Genomic DNA, 20,789 nt, shown 5'->3' with positions numbered 1-20,789 from the left:
TGAGGACAGCTCAGATGTCCAAGTTGGGAGATTTGAAGCTCTCTGGCACATCCATCATTCTGCAGCGTAGTGGATAAATTGCTGCTCTACTCATTTCCCTAACTGCTTAATATCCAATCCCGATTTGTCATCTGATCCAGGGACTAAAAATAGAAGCAAGTTGGGAAGTGTGAGGCACATTTACATGTTATTTCCATTTAAAGAGTCAAACCTATCAGTTAAGTTCTCCAGACCTGGTCTCCATGCTTCTTACTCTGAGTAAAATTGTGTTATTTAACAATATTTTTCACTCCTAAATTCCTTACTGTACTTGAACAAGTACTTTTTTAATTAAATTTTAATTTTTAATATTAATTATAGTTTATTCATTTTGTATCCAAGCTGTAGTCCCTTCTCTCATTTCCTCCCAATCTCACCCTCCCTCCCTCATCTCTTCCTACTCCTCTCTCCAAGTCCACTGATAGGGGCGGTCCTCCTTCCCTTCCATCTGACCCTAGCTTATCAGGTCTCATAAAGACTGGCTGCACTGTCTTCCTCGCCCCTTCAGGGGTTAGTGGTCAAAGAACCAGCCACTGAGTTCATGTCAGAGACAGTCTCTGTTCCATTTACTAGGAAACCCACTTGGATACTGAGCTGCCGTGGGAGACATCTTAGCAGGGTTTCTAGGTTATATCCATGAATGGTCCTTGTTCGGAGTATCAGTCTCTGAAAAGACCTCTGTGAACAAGTACTTTAACAAACAAATATTCAAAAAATGAGGACGGAGTCTGTGGACAAGTGGTTCTCAACCTGTGGATTACAATCCCTAGGGGGTTAAAGGACCCTTTCACAGGTTTCAGACATCTGCATATCATATATTCACATTACAATTCATAACAGGAGCAAAATCACAGGCACAAAGTATCAACTAAATAATTTTATGGTTGAGGGTCACCACAAAATAAGGAACTGTATTAAAGCATCTTAGCATTAAGAAGATTGTGAACCACTGATATGGAGTATATAAAACCTTAAGGAACTAGGAGTCAGCCTATAATTCTAACTGAATTATACACTAAGAGTACATACTATTCAATGCTACCTTCAATGTTTGACATAATCTTCAGTGTCTTGTTATGCGAAGATCTTCTCTTTCTCCCTTCAAAAAGTCTAACAAAACAAGGAAGTGAATATGATGGTCAGCTCTTATTGTCAACCTGACACAACCTAGAATCATCTAGGAAGAGAGTGTCATTGAAGGATTCTCTATCTACCTTGGATTGGCTGGAAGGCATGACTGTGAGAAATTACCCATTAATGTGGGAAAACCCTGTTCACTGTGGGTGGCACCAAACCCTAGGTGTGCAAGGGTAAGGAAACTACAATTAAACAATAGCACGTAGGGCACACTAAGGCATCTAATGCAAAAAAAGCAAACAAAACTGTAGATGTCTTATTCTTAAAAGGCTAAGAGTTAGAAAAAAAACACGTCAATAAGTCAGTGTTCAAAAATTTCCACTCTGGGTACTTTACACAACAGTAATGATGTCATGTAGTCACAGTTGCATTCCCCAATGAGGGGAAACATTTTAGATAAGGTTCCATGCAGCAGGTGACACAACCATGACAACAAAGGTAACACAGTCCTTTCTTAACTCTACGTCCAACAAGATCAGATGTTAATTGCATGGCTGGTGAGCTTTTCCAACTTCCTCCTTCACCAATATTACTGCCCCCATCCCTTGGCACTACACTGTGTTTGAAATATTAATCCTTTTGGCAGGTATCTCCAGAGTCTTGCTTTAGTGAAAATTGGCTGTTCCTTGTGTATGTACCCTGCTTCTAAGGATCCTTTTCTGAAAAGGGTTCTATTTTTTCTTCTCTCTTCCTGTGCTTCTGGACTGATGATATTAAAAGTATCCTCTTCATCCTCATGGGTGGTCTCTTTGACCTTTCTGAAAACACCATCCTTCTGAAGTATATATTATATATTGCACAAATCACTCCTAGTGTGTTTTAGACTTAATTATGGATCTCAGTGACAGGTTCTCCTTTTCAAAATAATTCAGCAAATCTGTGTCCACCCCAAATACTAACATAGTTTTTGACGACATTATTTTCCCTGGGATAAAAATCTATTGTATACTAAGACCATCCGGTCCTATGAAATCCAAAAGTCCTTAGCCCTGCTTTTGTCTTCCATACCAGAAAAAGAAGAATGTAGCTATTTTCACGAGAATATTCTGTTCTGAAAGACCATTGCATCAAGTGTCTCTAGATTCTATCTTTCTCGTTGCACATCTTCAAGAGGCTTCCAGAACAGCAGCTCTAGTTTCACACACTCTTCTGCAATGTTGTCTTGCCAAAGATCTCCTCAAGATATGGAGACCTACTGTCCTATTCTTGACTCCTTCCTGGCCCTATTAATTGGTATGCAGCCAGCAGAACATGGCAGTTTTGCTGTGATGCAAGTTCTGTAGATAGACTAGACTTTCAGCTTTTGCCTAGCCTTCTTGAAATACTTTTTCTAGGATCTTCTTGATCTTATATAGGAAGTCTCTAATTATTCAGAGAACATCACGCTGGTAAGGACACATTTAGAGACTCAGTGCAACAGTCTATGGTAAAATCATCCTATCAGAGTCCAATATTTGCTACCAGTCATAGGACGAAGATAAAAATTGCTCTAGCCCAGCTCTGTCCAATGTGTGCACATGCTCCAAGAGAGCTGGCTATGAGTATGGCCCAAAACAAAATTGTAAACAATGAATTTTCCTTGTAACTAAGTTGTTTTCTCAAGCATTAACTTTGCAAATGACAATATTATGCCAAAGTATCACAAGGTTTATTGCTCATCAAATTTAATGTTTTCACCCAGCTTTTTGTAGATGGGGACTTAAACGTTCAGGATTCTTGCTCACTGATTAGTTTATTAAAATCACGAACACTAGCATGAACAGCTTTTTCACATTCCCTAGTTATTCTCAAAATTTAAAATCTAGGCTCAATACGTCCAAGTGATTGTTTCACATTTCTTTCATTTTCAAAAAATCAGTACCTCCCTTCTAATGGTTATTTTCAGCTGCTGATTTACTTAATAATTTCCTGCCAGAAGTTGAAGCCACAGAAGAAAACTTCCACATTCAAGCTGCGACACCTTCATCATTTAGCATCTATTTATCTTTCCCTGTGTTCTTCCTTTCCTTTTCTCTGGACTGGCCATGGCCGCTGTGCTCTAAATGCAGAGCTGTCTCTGCTCAAAGGCATTCGTTTTACAATTTCCCCTTTTCTTTCTGCTTTGCTATGGAGTTTTTTTCTCTTTTGACCATGTTCTACCATATATAAAGGGCCTTACTCCTTACTTTCAAATTAAAACAAATAATGCAAAGACAGTTTTCATTGTTTTTACTTGCTGTCTTTACTTTCTTTTCATCTCCATTCATCATCTTTAAATGACCCTTTTGCCCTCATCATCCCCCAAAGTACTTCTTGTCAAAGTCATCCCTGGCCTTTAGATTGATGTGTCAAAGCTCACTTTCTGTTCTCACCAGACACAGGGCATTAGAATCTCTTACATGAGTTGTATCTTGCTCCTTCATGACCATCTTCTTTGCTCCCAGGACATTATCCTTTTTGATTTGCAAGCTTTTCCCATTGTCTAATAATTTTTATTGTTCATTTTCTGGATCATCTCATCTTCCCTTTCTGAAAGTATTAACGTGCTTTAGGCTTGAGCCAAAGGCATTTATTTCATCTATAATCATCTTTCTAGTTGACCTTAATACATTTTCATACTATTTAATATTATTACTGCCATCACAAGTCACAAACATCTCCAGCTCCAACTTCTGAACCTATTTTTCACACAATTTTATACAGCTAGTCCAACCCACATTTCTGCAGTTGAATTCCTAATGGATATCTCTGATTTAGCAGGTACAAAGCTAAGCTGTTGATTATGTTCCTCTTAACATGTGACACATTTCTCTGATTTATACACCTTAATGTATGTTTCTTGAAAAATATGTCAGAAACAAAAATGTGTACCTTTTTGTCTCAAAGTGCTTCACATAATATTCTATCTCCACAGATTAAAATCTGAACTATTAACTGCTCAGTGTCCTGCAGACTCTCTCTGTACCTTTTCCAGCCTTCTCTTTAGTTGGCTTCCCATTCTCTCGAGCCATTCTCGATTTCTTCTTCTCAGTTCCTGTTTTCTTTTCCAGAAGCACTTTTCTCAATTTCTATGCATCTCCTTCCTTTACTTCACTTAGCTTTCTACTTTAATTTTAGGTTTTAGACAAAGTTCCCCCAACCCTGGTCACCTATGCTCTTTATCCCACCCATGCCTTTTCTTAACAGTATGGCAAAATTTACATTTCTTCTTTTTGCTGTCCCTTCACTCCCTTCTCTTGGACTTATGTGTAAAATCCACCAGGGTAAGGACTTGATTTATTTTAATCCAAAGCCTTTGAGTCTATCATCCTAAACACCTCGAGTATCATATTAGTCAGCAAATATCCACTCTGAGATACATACAAGCTTATATCTGTAAACTTTGAGCCCACCTGCACAAAGCAAGTTCTCTGTATGACTAGTGTGTGAACATGACCAGTAAGAGATTCAGCTCAAACTCAGAGTGAGCAGACAAATAATAGTCAACCAAGGCTATTTATACCCTGTCAACTATCTATGAGAAACCAGCATGACAGAGCATGGGCCAGCTTAGCAGTTTTGTGTGGTGTTAACTTACTTTGCCTCTCCCATAAGGAGAAAATGCATGCATGGCAAGCAAATGAAAACCTTTAAGACAAAACTGTCAACAGTGAGTTGTAATTTTAACTGGCAGAATCCTCACTTTCTCTTTCATAGAGACAGAATATTAAGCTTGAGTCATTTCATGACTTTAAAAAATGTGTTCTAATTCTGTGTTTGTGGGTGTAGAGAGACTATGTATCAACAGTCATCTTCTCTAAGCCCGAATGTGGGGCCTGTAACGTGACAAATAAAACTTTGCTCAAGGGACAATCAACAAAAAAAGTATCAAAACAGGAACTGGCTTTAAAAAGAAAGAATATTTAGATATATTATGTGCCTCTGGAATGAGACTAGGCCCATCAAATGAATAAAAAATATATAGTGAAAAGAGAGGGAAGATACAAGATAAAAAGTATGACAGATAGGTGCCTATTTGGTTTATAGAGCAGACTATAATCGATACATACAACTTTGGGAATCATCTTTGAAAAGGGGGAAGGGTTTTGAATCTTGGTACACAAAATCCTTCCAGGAAGATAGAAAAAAAGTTGTCATTGTTTGTTTGTTTGTGTCAACTTGACCCAAATTTGTGTCATGTGGGGAGAGTGGATTTCAAATGAGAACATTCCTCTATCAGACTGGTGTGTAGAGGCAAGTCTGTAGGGACATCTTTAAATTAGTGATTCATGTAGGAGAGCCCAGCCAACAGTAGCTGAAGCTACCCTTTGGCACGTAATCCTGTGAGAGGTAAGTGAATGTTAGCCTGGAGAACAAGAGTATGTAGTGTCGATCCATCGTTTCTGCTTCAGTTCTTGTCTCCAGGTCCCTCTCTTTATTCCTCTTCATGATGGACCATGATGTGAAAGTGTAAGCTAAATAAACTCTTTCCTCCTCAAGTTGCTTTTGGTCATGATTTATCACACAGGAAGTACACTATGGAAGAAGTAGAGGTTATAAGAAGTGTTGGGCTTCTTTCCATAGACCACTGATTTTAGATTTTGTAGCTTGGACATTTCAAAAACAATAGTACACCGAAGGGTTTGCATGGCACTGGTAAATAGGCACTTGAAAAACAACATTTTTAATAGCACATTCTCCTTCAGCACCTTCACAGCCATGCATTTTCTGTGACTCATAGCTTTGCTTATGTGATGCTCTGTATGCAAGGCTGTGTTTCCTTAAGGGTTAGTTAGTCAGCCTCTCTCTCTCTCTCTCTCTCTCTCTCTCTCTCTCTCTCTCTCTTGCTGTCTCTGTGTGTATGTGTATCTCCCTAGTTAGAGGTTTGGGATTGATATACCCTGCAATTTTAAAAGGAATGATGAAATTCTCCATTGAATGAATGATGCTGTAGCATCTTCAGATTTAATACTAAGTAATTCCGATTCTTCATTTTTATGTAAAGAACCAGACAGATAGATGCTACTGAGTACTCAGTATAACGTACAACATAAGAAAACCAGGATGAAAATAGAGACTTGGTCTTGCAGCAGAATTTTTAAACACATGCTTGTGGGTCTTTCATTGCTTTACCTACAAAGAACTGCAGACACATTCCCCTCAGAACTGCAGCAGCACCATGAATGCCCCTGACCTCTCTTCTTACAGCCCATGCCCTCCAGTGTTTAGCGTTGTGTTTGCAGAAGTCAGAAGATAGGCACAAAGTGTGTGCTAGATATCTGAACTTTTCCAACACAAACCGCACTCTACCCCTGTAGGACTGATGTTACAATCCAGTATTAGTAGAGGCAGTTATTTTCTTTTTAGCTTATTTGTTTTAAGTGTATAATTCTATCTATTTCTGAAAAATATCTTTTTATTCTATAATTAAGGGGCTACTGGTTCTGACTAGGCTTGAGCAAGATATATTTTATTTGTGAGTCTTACTGTGTGATTCTTAGAAATCTTTAGTCATTTTTAAAGTATAAAAGAGACTTGAATATTTAGAAAAAATAAAATGTATAGATGATTCAGTTTTAGAATCATCTTTATCACTAATGGCAAAGTATTTTACACAGCTTTTGGAAAGGTTACTTTGTTAGCTAGTGAATATGCATTTGTGATACTATGCAAAATCTTGAAAAGTCAATTGCGTGAAGCCAAGGGTTGTTTCCTTATCACTGTGGAATTCACTGTGCCTTCATAGTGTTACCTACTAAAACTTGTAGATATTTGTTGAGCGTTTACAACCACTTGATGACCTTTTCTTAGTACTGAATGCAAGAATTAGATGCATAGATGAGCTAGCTTATTAAACTATAATGAAGTTGGATTCCCAATACAGACATCTGACCTCAGCTGGTACCATTTGCATGCCTTATGTTCATTTACAAATATGCTAGTGAAGGTAAAAAGAAAAGGTGCTTTGGCCACATGGCGAGCATTCTGTACATTCGCCTGCTTATTTAGCATTTAATAGTGAAACTTATTTACAGCTGATTTTCAAAAGTTGTTCATTTTACTTATGTATCTCCTGCTTGTGTCAGTTCTCCACCTGGAGGTTCAATTTCTGAATTGTTACACATGATTACACAACATAGAACAGAGCCTTGTGAATACCACAGATATTACCATTGTCTCCTCTTTATAATAAGATTCACCCTGTCACTGAGTTCTCCCTCATGTTTATTCCTAGACAATATTCACACACACATACACCACACGCCTGTATGCATATATACACCATTTCTATAGTTAGGGACATCAGTTACGTCTGGATGGGAGAAAATTCACAATCTTAAGGATGGTTACTCATTATCTTCATCAGAGATGAACTAGACAATATATCTATCTAAGTGGCATCAGGCAGGGTTCTTCATTTAAATTTTTTTACACACATAAAAGAATAGAGTAGATTCTGTGCAAAAGCATTAAATGAATCTGAGTTTACTTTAGAGATCTTTGGGATTAAAACATCAGTTCTTATATTTCATTTGTCACTCTCATTAACTGTCCTGTCACTTTCACTAATGGTGGCTATGATTAGGAACACAAAATTATATTTGAAAATAATACCTCAACTCTCTTTAGTTGGGTATCTGATACTTGCTATCTATCAGCTATGAAAAAACTGAGTTGAGAACGCCTGTATTGTATAATCTAAAGAGTTTTGACATCTTTAGCTTAAAGGGAAGATGGCTTGCTTATTCTATAACTTCCTCTGATGGCTTCAAAAAGGCAAAGCAAGCACAAACCCCAAGGAAAATTTCACACAGTCACACAGACACACCAAAGCAGAACTAAAACATATCTGCCCTGAGAAGCCAAGAAATGTACTACCTTGCCCCAAACCGGCAAGAATCCGATTACCACAAGGATGGATAGTTACCCATGGCGAAGAAAGGGATTCCCAGCAGGGTGGAGTTGTACTTCCCATCAGTGATGAAGAAGATCCCGGCTGCAGTGGCGATGGAAATGCATACCGTGAGCACCCCCAGGAGGCCCAGGAAGGGCTTACTGCGCAAGCAGTCCTTCATGGAGCTGGACAAGGTGGCCGTGGTCAGGATCAGCACGAGGCTCACCAGGACCTTGCTTCTGGCCAGGATGCTGGTCCTATGGAAGTCTCTCCAGAGGCTAAAAGATGCCAGAGAGTACAGTTGGAGGTCTTGGTGCTCATCCTGGAGCTTCCTCATAAGCTTACAGAACTCATTCTCCCACTTCTCCCCTATGCGGTCTTGAGTGGCAGAACCATAGGTCTGGAGGTAGTAGGTGATTTGAATGGCTCTGGCTGACTTGACCCGTTGGTCTTTGCTGTTTGGCACTTCCACTACCCCGCCCAGCTGGTGTCCAATAAAACTGTTCCTCCCATCCTTGAAAACAGAAAGAGGGGAGACTTCGGTTACCAGAAGGATGCACATTCCAAGGGGCAGTTTCTTATCCTAAGTGAAGAAGCACAAGGGAGGCAGAGAGCGGTGCCGGTGATGGTGGAATTGATGTGGGTGGAGAGGAAAGTCAGGATTTTATTCTCAACCTTGTGGACCTACATGGGAGACCCTGCGTGAGGAATAAAGAGGACGGAGAGAGTTCTAAAGCTGTACCAGACAGCCCACATGTGTAGGAAAAAGGCTCTTAAAGAGCGTGGCAAGGCTCACCGTAGGCCATGCTAAAGAGACGGAATACACTTTTCCTCCAATGAGATACTACACCTTTTCTCTGCAGGGCTGCTGGCCCTATCCCTGTCCCTGTGAGCCACCAAGAGGTTCCCCTGAGCCATATTCTTCCTGTAGTCTGAGTCAGAAAGGCACTGCCTCTTCTTTTTCCTTTTTCTGCCTATGTTTTATTTCAGGTTCTTGCCAGAACCTAAGTAAGTCTTTTTCCTGATGCTTTGGACTTCCTTACTTTCTCTAAAGCCTCCTTTCCTGCCACGTGTCTGCTTGTTCACCATGTGTCTGACCTATGTTCTGGCTTCAATGGCATGTCTTTTTTTTTCCTTCTTCCTTCCCTTCTCCAGTCTCCTCTTCCAGCAGTTTCTGATATTTACAGTTTGCCTGCCCCTTTTAAATTCTAAGAAAATTGTCTTTGAGCTTCAAAAATTAAAACCATCACTCTGTATATAAATATGCTAAGCATTCCAGAATTAATATATTCAGCAACATAAAATAAGGAGGTCCTTACTTCCTTACATTATGGAGATTAAATGGACAGTCCAGAATATGATAAATACTTGTCTAAAAACTAAAAACACTGCTTGCATATGATACAGGAACTTGTTGGGCCTGCCTGTATAGTCTCCCCTCCCTTCATTTGGCTCCGACTCAGACTTATCTTTTCCTAGAGATAAATTCCCAAATGAGGCTGATAAGATTTTCAGGTCACCAAACAGTGTCTCAGTTTCAAAGGTGGCCTTGAGGAAGTGTGGATAAAATCATTGTAGTAATTGGACAAGCAAAGTGGTCATTCCTCGTTAAAGCACACTTGGATGGACAAAGGATCACTACTGTCACTCTCCCCAGCCGGGGAGCTCCCTGACAGCCATCACAAACTTTTAATCTATTTGGAAGTTTCATTTTTGTCACATCTGTCTCCATACTTCAATGAAAATGGTTGTTAGATAGAATGTTGAGCCCAAAAGGAGGCTCCAGAATGACTTACAGGTCTGAAAATGAGCTGCTGCTAGCCAGGTAGCAGTACGAGACCAAGCTCATGCTCGAAGTAGTTTGTAAGTGAATGGAGTCAGAAAAGATGTTCTCACAAAGGTATGAAAGAGTTGATTCTTAGCATAGAACACTTCTCTCTCAGGAGCAGTAGGAGAAGGCAGCAAAACACTGATCAGTGTGCTGACCGTAGGAGATTACACGTAACTACTGGGCAGCCGGCTAGCCCGTGAGAAAATCACCATGGATTTGTTTAACCAGGCACCTGGATGTGAGGCACTTTTTTGCATTTTGCTTTTAACATGCACAAAAGCAACCTAATGCTTTAGTGCGTATTGCGAATGCAGCTTGGAGAATGATCAAACACCGAAGGAGAACAGTATCACAGCAGTTCTGTGTACCTGTCTCCACATGTTAAATAGTTACAGTCACCTTAAGAAACCAAACCTGAGCAAACCCAAATGAATGACTTATTTCTTAACAATTTAATTTGAAGGTTTTCCCTAGGTGTATCATTCACCTCCATGGAATCTTTATAATCTTGCTGTTTCTTTGTAATCAAACAGGCTGGGTAGATGGCTCAGTGATTAACTCATGGACTGTTCTTCCAGAGGACCCTGGTTTAATTCCCAGAACCCAGAAGACTGCTTATTACCATCTGTAACCCTAGTTCCATGGGATCTGACTTCTAATCTGGTCTCTATGGTCTCATTTGGTTCATAGACTTACATGCAGGGAAAACACCCACATACATTTAAAAAAAAATAGTAAAAAAAAAAAAAATCCTCAAACTGAAAGTTTAGCTGTAAGTTTCCTTGTTTAAACCCATTGGGTTTTGCAAAGAGGGTTGGCAAGCCTCTTTGAGAGATGTGACTCATACCCCAGAACTGGGTAGTGTAGATTTAGTTTGTGTTTGCCCACTATACAAAAATTGCTCATTTATTTGGTGTATTTTTATCTACGAGTCGACATAATATTTCAGTTCAAGTTTTCTTTTTATGGCTTTGAAATTCTGTCTTTTTGTGTGTCTGATTATCTGAGAATCTCCAAATCCGTATCCCTAAAGCTCTGTTTAATTTTAAGTACGTGCTGCTATATCTGTCTTAGCTCATTTCTGTCATTAAAGAGACCTCTGGGGAACTTCAGCAGCAGCACAAAGAGTTATGTGTCCCTCAGGTCTCACTTAGAGATTATAGTGGACAAGAAAGGTGCTGACTGTATTTCTGGACAAAGTCAAAATTTTAAAGATGTATAGAGTTTTAAATAGCCAAGTTTTACCAGCTGCTAACCTTCCTATTGAAGTCACCTAATTTATACTTTTTAATAAAAGTATCTTAGAAAAGATACACCTTAATCATATCTTTCTCTATTATATTTACATAAATAAGAATGGATTTCTGGTCCATGTTTAATCTATGTACCTGAATAATACAAATGAGGTGTTTTAAGATCTTGGATCAAAACCCCATTACATGGTTACAACAAGTATATGAAGTTGACTCAACCAACCTACCCTACTACAGTCCTTAGGAACACAATGATGGACATATGATGGGCATGAGGACATTCTACTATTGGATAAGAGCAGTCTCAAACTAATTAGACTTTAGATACTTCTAAGCAGGAGAAACTAAGAAGGAATGCAGCAAGTATTTATGTCTTTCAGAGAACTTCCTTGGAGTGGTAATACATTCAATGAGGTGAATGCCAAGAATTGCTCAGATCATGTGACTTGAGTTGCACTGCACAACTCAATCTAATTGGAGAAAACTTCAAACTAGTTTCGTTGCCTGTGTCATCTTCAGTATCATGATCCTTAATAGAAGGAGATATGAGTGTAGAAATGATTCTAGGATACAGCAACTTAAGTTTTCAGCTCTCTTACTCTATGTAAAAACTACCCACATGAAAAGTGTGAAGAGACTTGAATTTCAGAAACTCTGTTCTTATAACCACAATGGATTGGATGTTTCAGCACAGATGACATGTCAGCAACACCAGATGACATCAGGTCTCTGGTCATATCGTGGTGTGATTCTGCTATCAACTCTCCATATGATATCTGGAGCCTACTCATAAAATTTTTAACAAGACTACATCATATCTGTACCTAAAACCCTCCACTGTTTTGCACTTGCATTAGCCCTGCCATGGGGGCTGTTTACTGGGCCTGTAGAGCAATGCATGGCCACAGCGACCAGATATGTCTTCTGACCTGGCCTACTGCTCTTCTGTTCATTTTACCCCTTCTTTTACTCGTCCTTATGCTCTTTCCCTCTTCCTCTTCGAGTACATCAAGTAAATTTCTACTTCATGATGCTTGTGTCTGGGGTTCCACTCACTTTGAATATTTTTTATATTCTTCTTAAAGCCAGGACTACTTTCAGTTAAAGAGGTCCTGTTATAGATAAAAATGACTTAAATCATAATCTAAACTGGACATCCTGTTCCCCAAAGCCAGGCCATTTCATTGCATTGTTCATTGCAAAGCCAGAACATTGCATTGTTCTATTTTGCAAGCATCCTGCTAATGATTTCTATCTGAGATGATTGCATATAGTCATTCAATTGCTCATTTTCTATCTCTGAAGTTAGAGCACACTATCTGAGAGCCAGGACCTTTCTTGGTTTGCTTACTAATAACTTCCAGGAGCCTCAAGCAAGCCGGTTCTTTGCATAACATTTGTTAACTAAGGAAACTCACCTTCAGGTGTAAATTACTAATCACATTACTTTTGAGAGATTGTTTTGCTAAAATTGGGTAAGTTGAAACAACATTATCCAGCTTTCAATCTCCTTAGTTTCCTGTATCATTTCCCCAGCACATGTTACTGTTCAGTTTTCACTGTATTTCAAGCACAAGCAAGGCAATAAGTCATAAGTCAAAAGACTGGGGGGAGGAGGGGCTCAGTGAAAGCCAGACATCCATTGAGGGAGAGTTTACTTCGGAGAAAGACTTGATGTACTTTAAAAAAATTTTTACACTCAGGCACTACAGAGAAAGATTGGTGGTCAGGATGACGCTGAAGCAAAACGATCAGTTAGGAAATCCTGCAGCATTTCGGATTCTGGATGCAGTATAAGGAAAACGCCAGCTGAAGCAGTCTCCAGGAGGCAAATTGTTGCAAGGTGAATCAATAAAATTGCAGGTCACAATGCTGTCTCAGAGGCATCACAGTTTCTATCCAAGAACAGCAATGCAGCAATGTCCCTGGATCCCTCAGCTTGTTTTGAAACCTACTACTTGGTAGCTTTTAAATCACCTCCAGCCAGTCCACACTTCTGCAGTGAAGAGGAAATTAAACCGAAGATTTAAGATCAGAGAGTATGTTCTTACAGAGATAAGAAATGTGGAGACATTCATGTTGTAGACAAAAGTGCAGGGCAAAAAAAAAAATTATTCAATGGTGCTTTTGAATTATAAGAAAGCAAACAGGGTGTTTGCTTCATTAGATGCTAAGTTAACATTCAGATACATTTGTGACTGTGAAATAATTTGTCATCACAGCTCCTAGCCAAGGCAATTGTAATACAGATCTCATTGATTTTCAGTGAGGCAGATTCTGCAAGGAATATATGAGCTTTTAAGATGGTCAACTGCCTTTTATTACTGAAAAGAAAGTTTTGCTGCAGACAAAAGAGCTAGTGACATTTTAAAGAGAATGATAAGATTTTGTTTATTTGTATAAATAATACTTTCATATTTGTTTCTTAACATATTTCTTTGTTTCATTCACCCATGTAAGATGTAAATACAAAATAGGATTAAATGAAATAATTTCTTATATTGATTTTCCATCACGGGATTTCAAGCTTGGAAGGGATAAGCAAATAATGAGAAAACAACTTTCTACAAGGTATTTGACTAAAGAATAATAATAAAAAGACATTTTCTAGATGAGGTCTTTAAAGTATTAAAATGCCCTTAAGAGGGAAGAAATGTAATTCCTCTTGTCATACTTTAAGTTCATAAAGTGTAATATTTCAGATTGTTTTTCAGAGAGAAAAGGTAAAAAAAAAATCAAACACCAGCTTTCTGTACTGCTGAAATAAGACAAAAATGTTAGCCAAACGGAACATAAGATGATTTTAACAGAATGTGCCAACACATTGGTGGACCGAGCTAGGCAGGAATGACTTAATCCAAGTGACAAACACACAGAGATTTAGGATCTTGGTTTGCGCTGTCCTAGTCAACTCTCCCACTAGTCTATGAGGATGGGTTATATTGAAGTGGCTTTAAGGTATCAAAGAGAACAGCTGCAGGAGCAACAGCAATGGCTTCATTCTGGTTTCTGGCTCCAACACCCTTATTACTAACACATTTGGACATATTTTGGGATAATCTGTAAATGTACCTGAAGGAGAGGATGTGAAAGATAGCAGTCATATGAAAAGACACAAGAGGCCACCTGTGAAGCTTGGGGTCAAGGCCAGACACCTGTCAAGGAGTACAGGTATCTTAAGCTCCTCGGCATAAGATTTATTAGTGCTTAAAATGACAACTGAAGACTATACTTCAAGGGGTAATTTAGATAGCTCATCAAATAAGACTTTTAAGGTCTTGTGAGGGTCAAATATGTTAATAGAAAGTATGATTAATATTCAGAGATGGTTGTACTGTTCTTATTAATATGCAACACATAGGGTATTTATATAATACTGTTTATTCACTTAGTCATTTAAAGTTATTTCTACCTCCCTGCAGGTGTCTGAAATGTGCTGTCAAGAACATAGGCACAGAAACAAGTCATAGAGATTTAATTTTTTTTTCCTACAATAAACAGGGTGACAGGAGCTACTGACTGGATTCTCTGAGTGTTCTCTTCTTCAGGTGAGACACAAAGTTTGCTTTATGTAATCTCTGAAGTTCTGATGTGCTCTTCATTAAATGATGTCCTATAGTTTTTTGTTTTGTTTTGTTTTGTTTGTTTGTTTGTTTGTTTGTTTTTCCAACTTGACACTAGCTAAGGTCATTTGGGAAGATGAACCTTAATTGAGAAAATTGCTACCATCAGGTTGGTGCGTTTTTTTCTTGTATGCAAATTGTATTCAAATCTGTAGGGCATTCTCTTGCTATTGAATAGTGTGGGAGGACCCAGTTCACTTGGGTGGTAGTTAGCCCCCCCTGGACCAGTGGTCCAGGGCTTTATAAGAAAGCCAACTGAACAAGCCAGTAACTATCACTCCTCTGCTTCAGCGCCTGCCTCCAGCTGCCTGCCTTGAATTCGGCTCCCACCTTTCTTCAGGATGGGCTGAAGTAAACTGCTTCCCAGGTTGCTTTTTTGTCACGGTGTTTATTACAGCAACAGAAACAAAATGATTCCTCAGTGGTGAAGCCATTAGATTCTACAAAGCAAACGAGATCATCCTGCTTTACTGTGATAAAACGAAAATAGAAAGAATGGGAAAACAACACAACCTGTACTCATTCAACAAGAAGTTGTTATCTCTTTCTAAATCTGGAAAAACTCACTTCTTTCTTTTCTCTCCAGTGATCTTCAGAGAGATTTCCTTAAGCAGTAACAAAAAGGAATTTGTCCCCTTTCTCTACGATGTAAATAGTCAGTATCGCAAATGGAAATAATACATTTCTTAGGTAGTAAAAGTTATCTGTTATTCAGATTTCTATCAAATTACTTCTACCATGTTTGTTTGCTTAATACACAACAGCATACACACATTGGATTTTTCCTGTTTGTAAAAAAAAATTCCACAAATTTATAAACTGAATAAAAATAGAGTTATCACCTGTATTAAACGTGAGTTATATTGATGAGGACAGGAGACAGACATAGGGAGGAAAGGAACCCAAAAAATAGCAGTTCCATTTTTGTCCTGGGCCAAAAGCCAAGTTGCATTTCAGTCCTGTCTTGGATGAAGAGTTGAGGTTTCAGAAGAGAGCTCTGACTCTGTGTGTGTGTGTGTGTGTGTGTGTGTGTGTGTGTGTGTGTGTGTGTATGTGTGTAAGTTCGTATGTACTGATAATTGGATTTATGGTCTAACATATGTTAGGCAAGATTATTGCCTCTGAGGTATACTCCCAGCCCCATCATTCTTCTTCTAAATACAACTACCTACCTGGGAACCATACATTCTAGTCTAAGTGATAATCTCTTCTGATGAACAGCTTTGGAACTGGAGCTAGGGATTTTCATAGTGGAACTGGGTGATGCCTATTTTCTAATTTCTCTTGAATAATCTTAAGAACTCAACCCTTAAGGAACAAATACTACAGTAACCTTGAAGGCAGCTCACGATAAAGATCAGATTTCTGCTAAGCCCATTGAGGAAAAGCTATTTTCTTCTGATCGAAAGAATAAAATGTTTATCATATCCTGGATGAAAACATGTTCCAAAGATTAAAACATTACACACTTATAAGTGGATATTAGACATATAATATAGGATAAATATACTAAAATCTGTACACCTAAAGAAGCCAAGTAAGAAGGAGGACCCTGGGTAAGATGCTCAATCCTCATTCAGAAAGGCAAACTGATAGACAACAAAAGAGGGAGAAAACAGCGAACAGGACAGGAGTCTACCACAGAGGGCCTCTGAAAGACTCTACCCAGCAGGATATCGAAGCAGATACTGAGACTCATAACCAAACATTTGGCAGAGTGCAGGAAATCTTATGAAATAAGGGAGAGGTAGAAAGACCTGGAGGGGACAGGAGCTCCACAAGGAGAGCAACAGTACCAAAAAATCTGTGCCCAGGGGTCTTTTCTGAGACTGATATTCCAACCAAGGACCATTCATGGAGATAACCTAGAACCTCTGTACAGATGTAGCCCATGGCAGCTCAGTGTTCAAGAGGGCTCCCTAGAAATGGGAACAGGGGCTGTCTCTGACATGAAGTCAGTGGCTGGTTCCTTGATCACTTCCCCCTGAGGGGAGAACAGCCTTACCAGGCCACAGAAGAAGACAATGCAGACAGTTCTGATGAGACCTGATAGGCCAGGGTCAGATGGAAGGGGAGAAGAACTTCCCCTATCAGTGGACTGGGGAGAGAGATGGGAGGAGAAGAGGGAGGGTGGGCGGGATTAGGAGGGTACAAGGGAGAGGGCTACTGCTGGGATAAAAAGTGAATAAACTGTAATAAAAAAAATTACACACCACTGTCTCTTCCCTTAACAGTTTTTCCAGCTGAGCCTGTCAAATACCTGGCCTTGCAGGACACCATCTCTTTGAAAGTTCAATTCACCTAAATCCATGCTAAGAAGATAGTAAGAGTAATTAACAATTCAATGCCTGCCCCTTCCAGAATCCTCTAACCCCAAGTGGTGCAGTCACTCTGGAGTTTCCATTATCAGCACTCTGGCCTACCAGCTTTTCTGTGTTATTCATTAGCTTTCCTCTATCTCTTTTTCTTTTGGATACTGGCTAAAGCCTGAGCATGCTCTTAAGTCACTCTGTGTTTTCATACTATTTTTTTCTCTAGAGGTTCTCTCTCCTCTGCCATTCAATTCTGGTCTGTCTTGTTTGGTGTACCATAACTAAACCTTATTGTGTTCTGTCGTCCTCTTTCTATATTCCTTCTGACAATTGCCATATTTACATTTTTTCTGGACCTATATTTTATAAATTCTAATAAAATTGTTTTTCAAACTCATTTCTAAATTGTTTATTAAGGAAACCAAGAACCCGAAGAGAAAAATCCCCACATTTCCCCATAATTATATAAAAATTAATATTTTATTTCTCTACAGTTCCTATTAGTAGTGATTTTATCACCCAAATTTTTATTAAAAGAAATATTATTATTTTTAGGTAAGTTGTTCTCAAGGGAATTGTAATAGCTACTCAAGGACAAGTATTTGCCATCAAAGCTGTGGTGCTGACCTGCATTAAGAAAGTTGGCCACCACCTAAATGATTACTTACAGAATACTGTAAGTTCTTATGCCGGGCGATGACACTCTTTTTGTAGAAGCGTTGAAAATCTCACCGTTATAACCTTTTTGGATTAAGAATCTTTCCCTTTGAAAGGCTCTGTTTATCACTGCAGGTCCTATAATGAATATGGCCCTTAGGGTGTCAGCACCTGAGTTGAGAAACAGGTCATCCTGACAACCTACAAGGGAAAACCTCAGAGTAGAGCTAAAAGCATTTCTCTACACAGGATGAAGATAAGCTCCCATTGCTGAAAACACTATTGGATATGCATTTGGATAAATGATCTGAGCTTCTTCCCTAAAAGCCTGTCAAAAGAGGGAAACAACAAATAGTACTAGCTCGACTCCAACTCACAATAATGACCAGCATGGCAAGATATAACTGATGTCTCAATACTGGCACTAATATCATAGTGGTAACCAAAAACTGTGTAATTGGATTTAATTCTCTCTTAACAGGAGAGAAATTATGCCTTGTACTGGAAGTGTACCCGACAATTTGGGGCTAATAAGTTCATGGGTCTTAGAGGAGAACTTACAGCCTCCACTTTACTAGACAAGCATAATTCCTAACTATATTCTAGATACTTATCCTTAAACCCACAGACAAGTGTAGCTCCTACTCCTCATCAAAGAAGCTTCTTTTCTCAAATAACAAAGGCCAACACAGAAAAGCACAATTGGTCTAAATACAGAGAACAATTGATCATGGAGTACCTATTTCAATAGCTACACCTACAATACAATATCTGGAATATTATATTACAAAAGAGTGAGGCAGAAGCTTCATAAGATTTAAAGGACCAGGAAGTCAGCTGTGAGATAGTATGTACTAGAAATGATAGGAATATTCACCCATGACACCTTGACAATATGGCTGCCTAAGCAAGAACAGCACCAAGAGACAAACTGACATGGAATAGGATGATCTCATTGGGCCCCACCCTTAAAAATAAGAACTACAGGCAACTAAGGAATTTTGAGGGTGGGAGAACTGTCTTCCCAAAAGATGAGAACCCCTAGATGAGATATACCCACTTGGTATTGGGTAATCATACAGAAACAGCACACTAAATTGACTTGGTAAAGATTCTGTATGTGTGTATGTATGTACGTGTGTTATCAGTTAAAGAAAAAGAGGCTATGAATTTGAGAGAAAGCAAAGGGGCATGAGAAGGGCTGGAGGAAGGAAAAGGAAGAGGGATGGTGCTGTAGTTATATTTTTATAAAAAAAGGTTTAAATATAAAACATTGTCTACGCAATGGGAAAATCAAGAAAAGCAGAAAAAGCCAAGCAATACAGACATTTATATTAGACCTGAGTATAGTAAACACATCTGGGTATCTAAGAAGGTTATACATGGGTAGAAACAGATGGGAAGGCAGATTCATTCACTTGTTCAAATATTCAGTGGACCCTGGCTAGAGTGGTGAATAGTACAGTTAGTTTCTTCAGAGACTGTGGCTATGGGCTAGATTACAAAGCTGATGTGGGAGTGATAAGTATTTAGGATTTTCTTTCTTTCTTTCTTTCTTTCTTTCTTTCTTTCTTTCTTTCTTTCTTTCTTTCCTTCCTTCCTTCCTTCCTTCCTTCCTTCCTTCCTTCCTTCCTTTCCTTCTTTCCTTCTTTCTATCTAATATCAGTTAATATAAAGTGCTTAGGGAACATTAAGAAAGAATACCTTGGCCTAGGAGGCAGTAAGAAGGCTTTTCTGAGACGGTGATATTTTAGCAGAACCATGAAGCAGGAGTAACAATGAGATTCTTCCAGGATTTTGCACATAGAGAACAACATTATGCATAAGGCTTCCACAAGAGTGTAAGTACATTATATTTCTGGAGCTTCCAGAATGACTGGAATCTGCACCGTGGAGGCTGAGCTAACATTGCAGGTGGAGCTGATAATGAGTAATGCAGTCCCCTCCCCACCTCCAAGCTGCATTTATTGGAATAAAAGAATCTGAACGTGTGGAGTACACCAGAGATGGAATTGTGTACAGAGATGAAATAGGGAGGATGGCATACATACCGTATATGTACATATGCATATTTTGTCTTCCTCACAGCTTCCTCTAAAGCATATTACCTAACATTGTGTGAGCCTTAGAAAGATATTTTTAAACATCTCTTGGAATACAAAGTATTCTGAAAATAAATGTCTCCACACCTGTGTTTTTTTTGTTTTTTTTTTTTTTTCCAAAGAACTACTTCTGTGGAGTGTTAAAGACATTTTAGAAAAATTTTGCCTCTTAGACATGTAGGAGTTGTTGGAAATTATATAGAATTTTCCATCATTCCAACACATCAAAAATATCTGTATTAGGTGTTTTGGAAGGTAGATTGTGGGTTATGAAAAAAAAAAACAAGATAAAAAAAGGAAAGAAAATACATTTTCTTCCTTCAAAGAGTTTATGCTTTTGTTAAAGGAACAGAGAACATAAATACAATGACAACAAACAAACAAACAAACAAACAAAAAACGAGGAACATTTCATACAGGAGAGCATTAAAGAATCTAAATAAGTGCTGGTGTTTCAGAATCACAAACATCCAGTCTGATTCATTTTAAAGTGCATGCACACATATCAACATTCTAAAGAAAAGCAATGGTTTGTATTTGATACAAACTTCCAAGTCACGTTTGCTTTTATCTGTAGGTTTTTTTTAATTATTATTGTGAAAACTAACACCTCTTGAGTCACCTACAGAAGTAACAGAAGTAAATGTAGCATTGGAACAGAGCAAAGAGGTAGAATGGAATGAGCAGGATCAAGTAGGTGTTCCGCTTCACCAAGGTTCATATAGAACGGAACAGCAGTAGAGGACGGAGGAAGAACAGGGATCAGGACTCCCTCTTTCTTAGGATCAAGTTCTAATCAATGAGCTCACAGGGACATATCAGCCTTCTTCTTGATGGCTGTGGTTCTTCCCACTGAGGTACAATGAGTAATTCATCCTGTTTAAAGCTACAGACAAGTGTCAGTAGATTCCTGGTATTAAGGGTAAGGTAAAATCTTACTATACTTAATCCCTGAGCTGATGTGACTTTGTATTTGGCAGAC

At 38.7% G+C, this 20,789-nt stretch overlaps 1 protein-coding gene across 1 annotated transcript in view; it reads right to left on the bottom strand.

Moving 5' to 3' along the window:
* The window catches only part of Ptchd4 (patched domain containing 4), a 180,934-nt gene that overhangs the window by 110,228 nt on the left and 49,917 nt on the right, over positions 1-20,789 (bottom strand). Inside the window, exon 2 of the mRNA XM_055614900.1 lies at positions 8,063-8,543. Coding sequence (XP_055470875.1) covers positions 8,063-8,543 — 481 coding nt within the window. The remainder of the gene's footprint in view (positions 1-8,062; positions 8,544-20,789) is intronic.

The sequence above is a fragment of the Psammomys obesus genome, unplaced genomic scaffold, assembly GCF_907164565.1.
Source record: "Psammomys obesus unplaced genomic scaffold, mPsaObe1.curated_primary_1811, whole genome shotgun sequence".
In the NCBI taxonomy this organism is placed as follows: Eukaryota; Metazoa; Chordata; class Mammalia; order Rodentia; family Muridae; genus Psammomys; species Psammomys obesus.
This window is presented reverse-complemented; position numbering and strand designations above follow the sequence as displayed.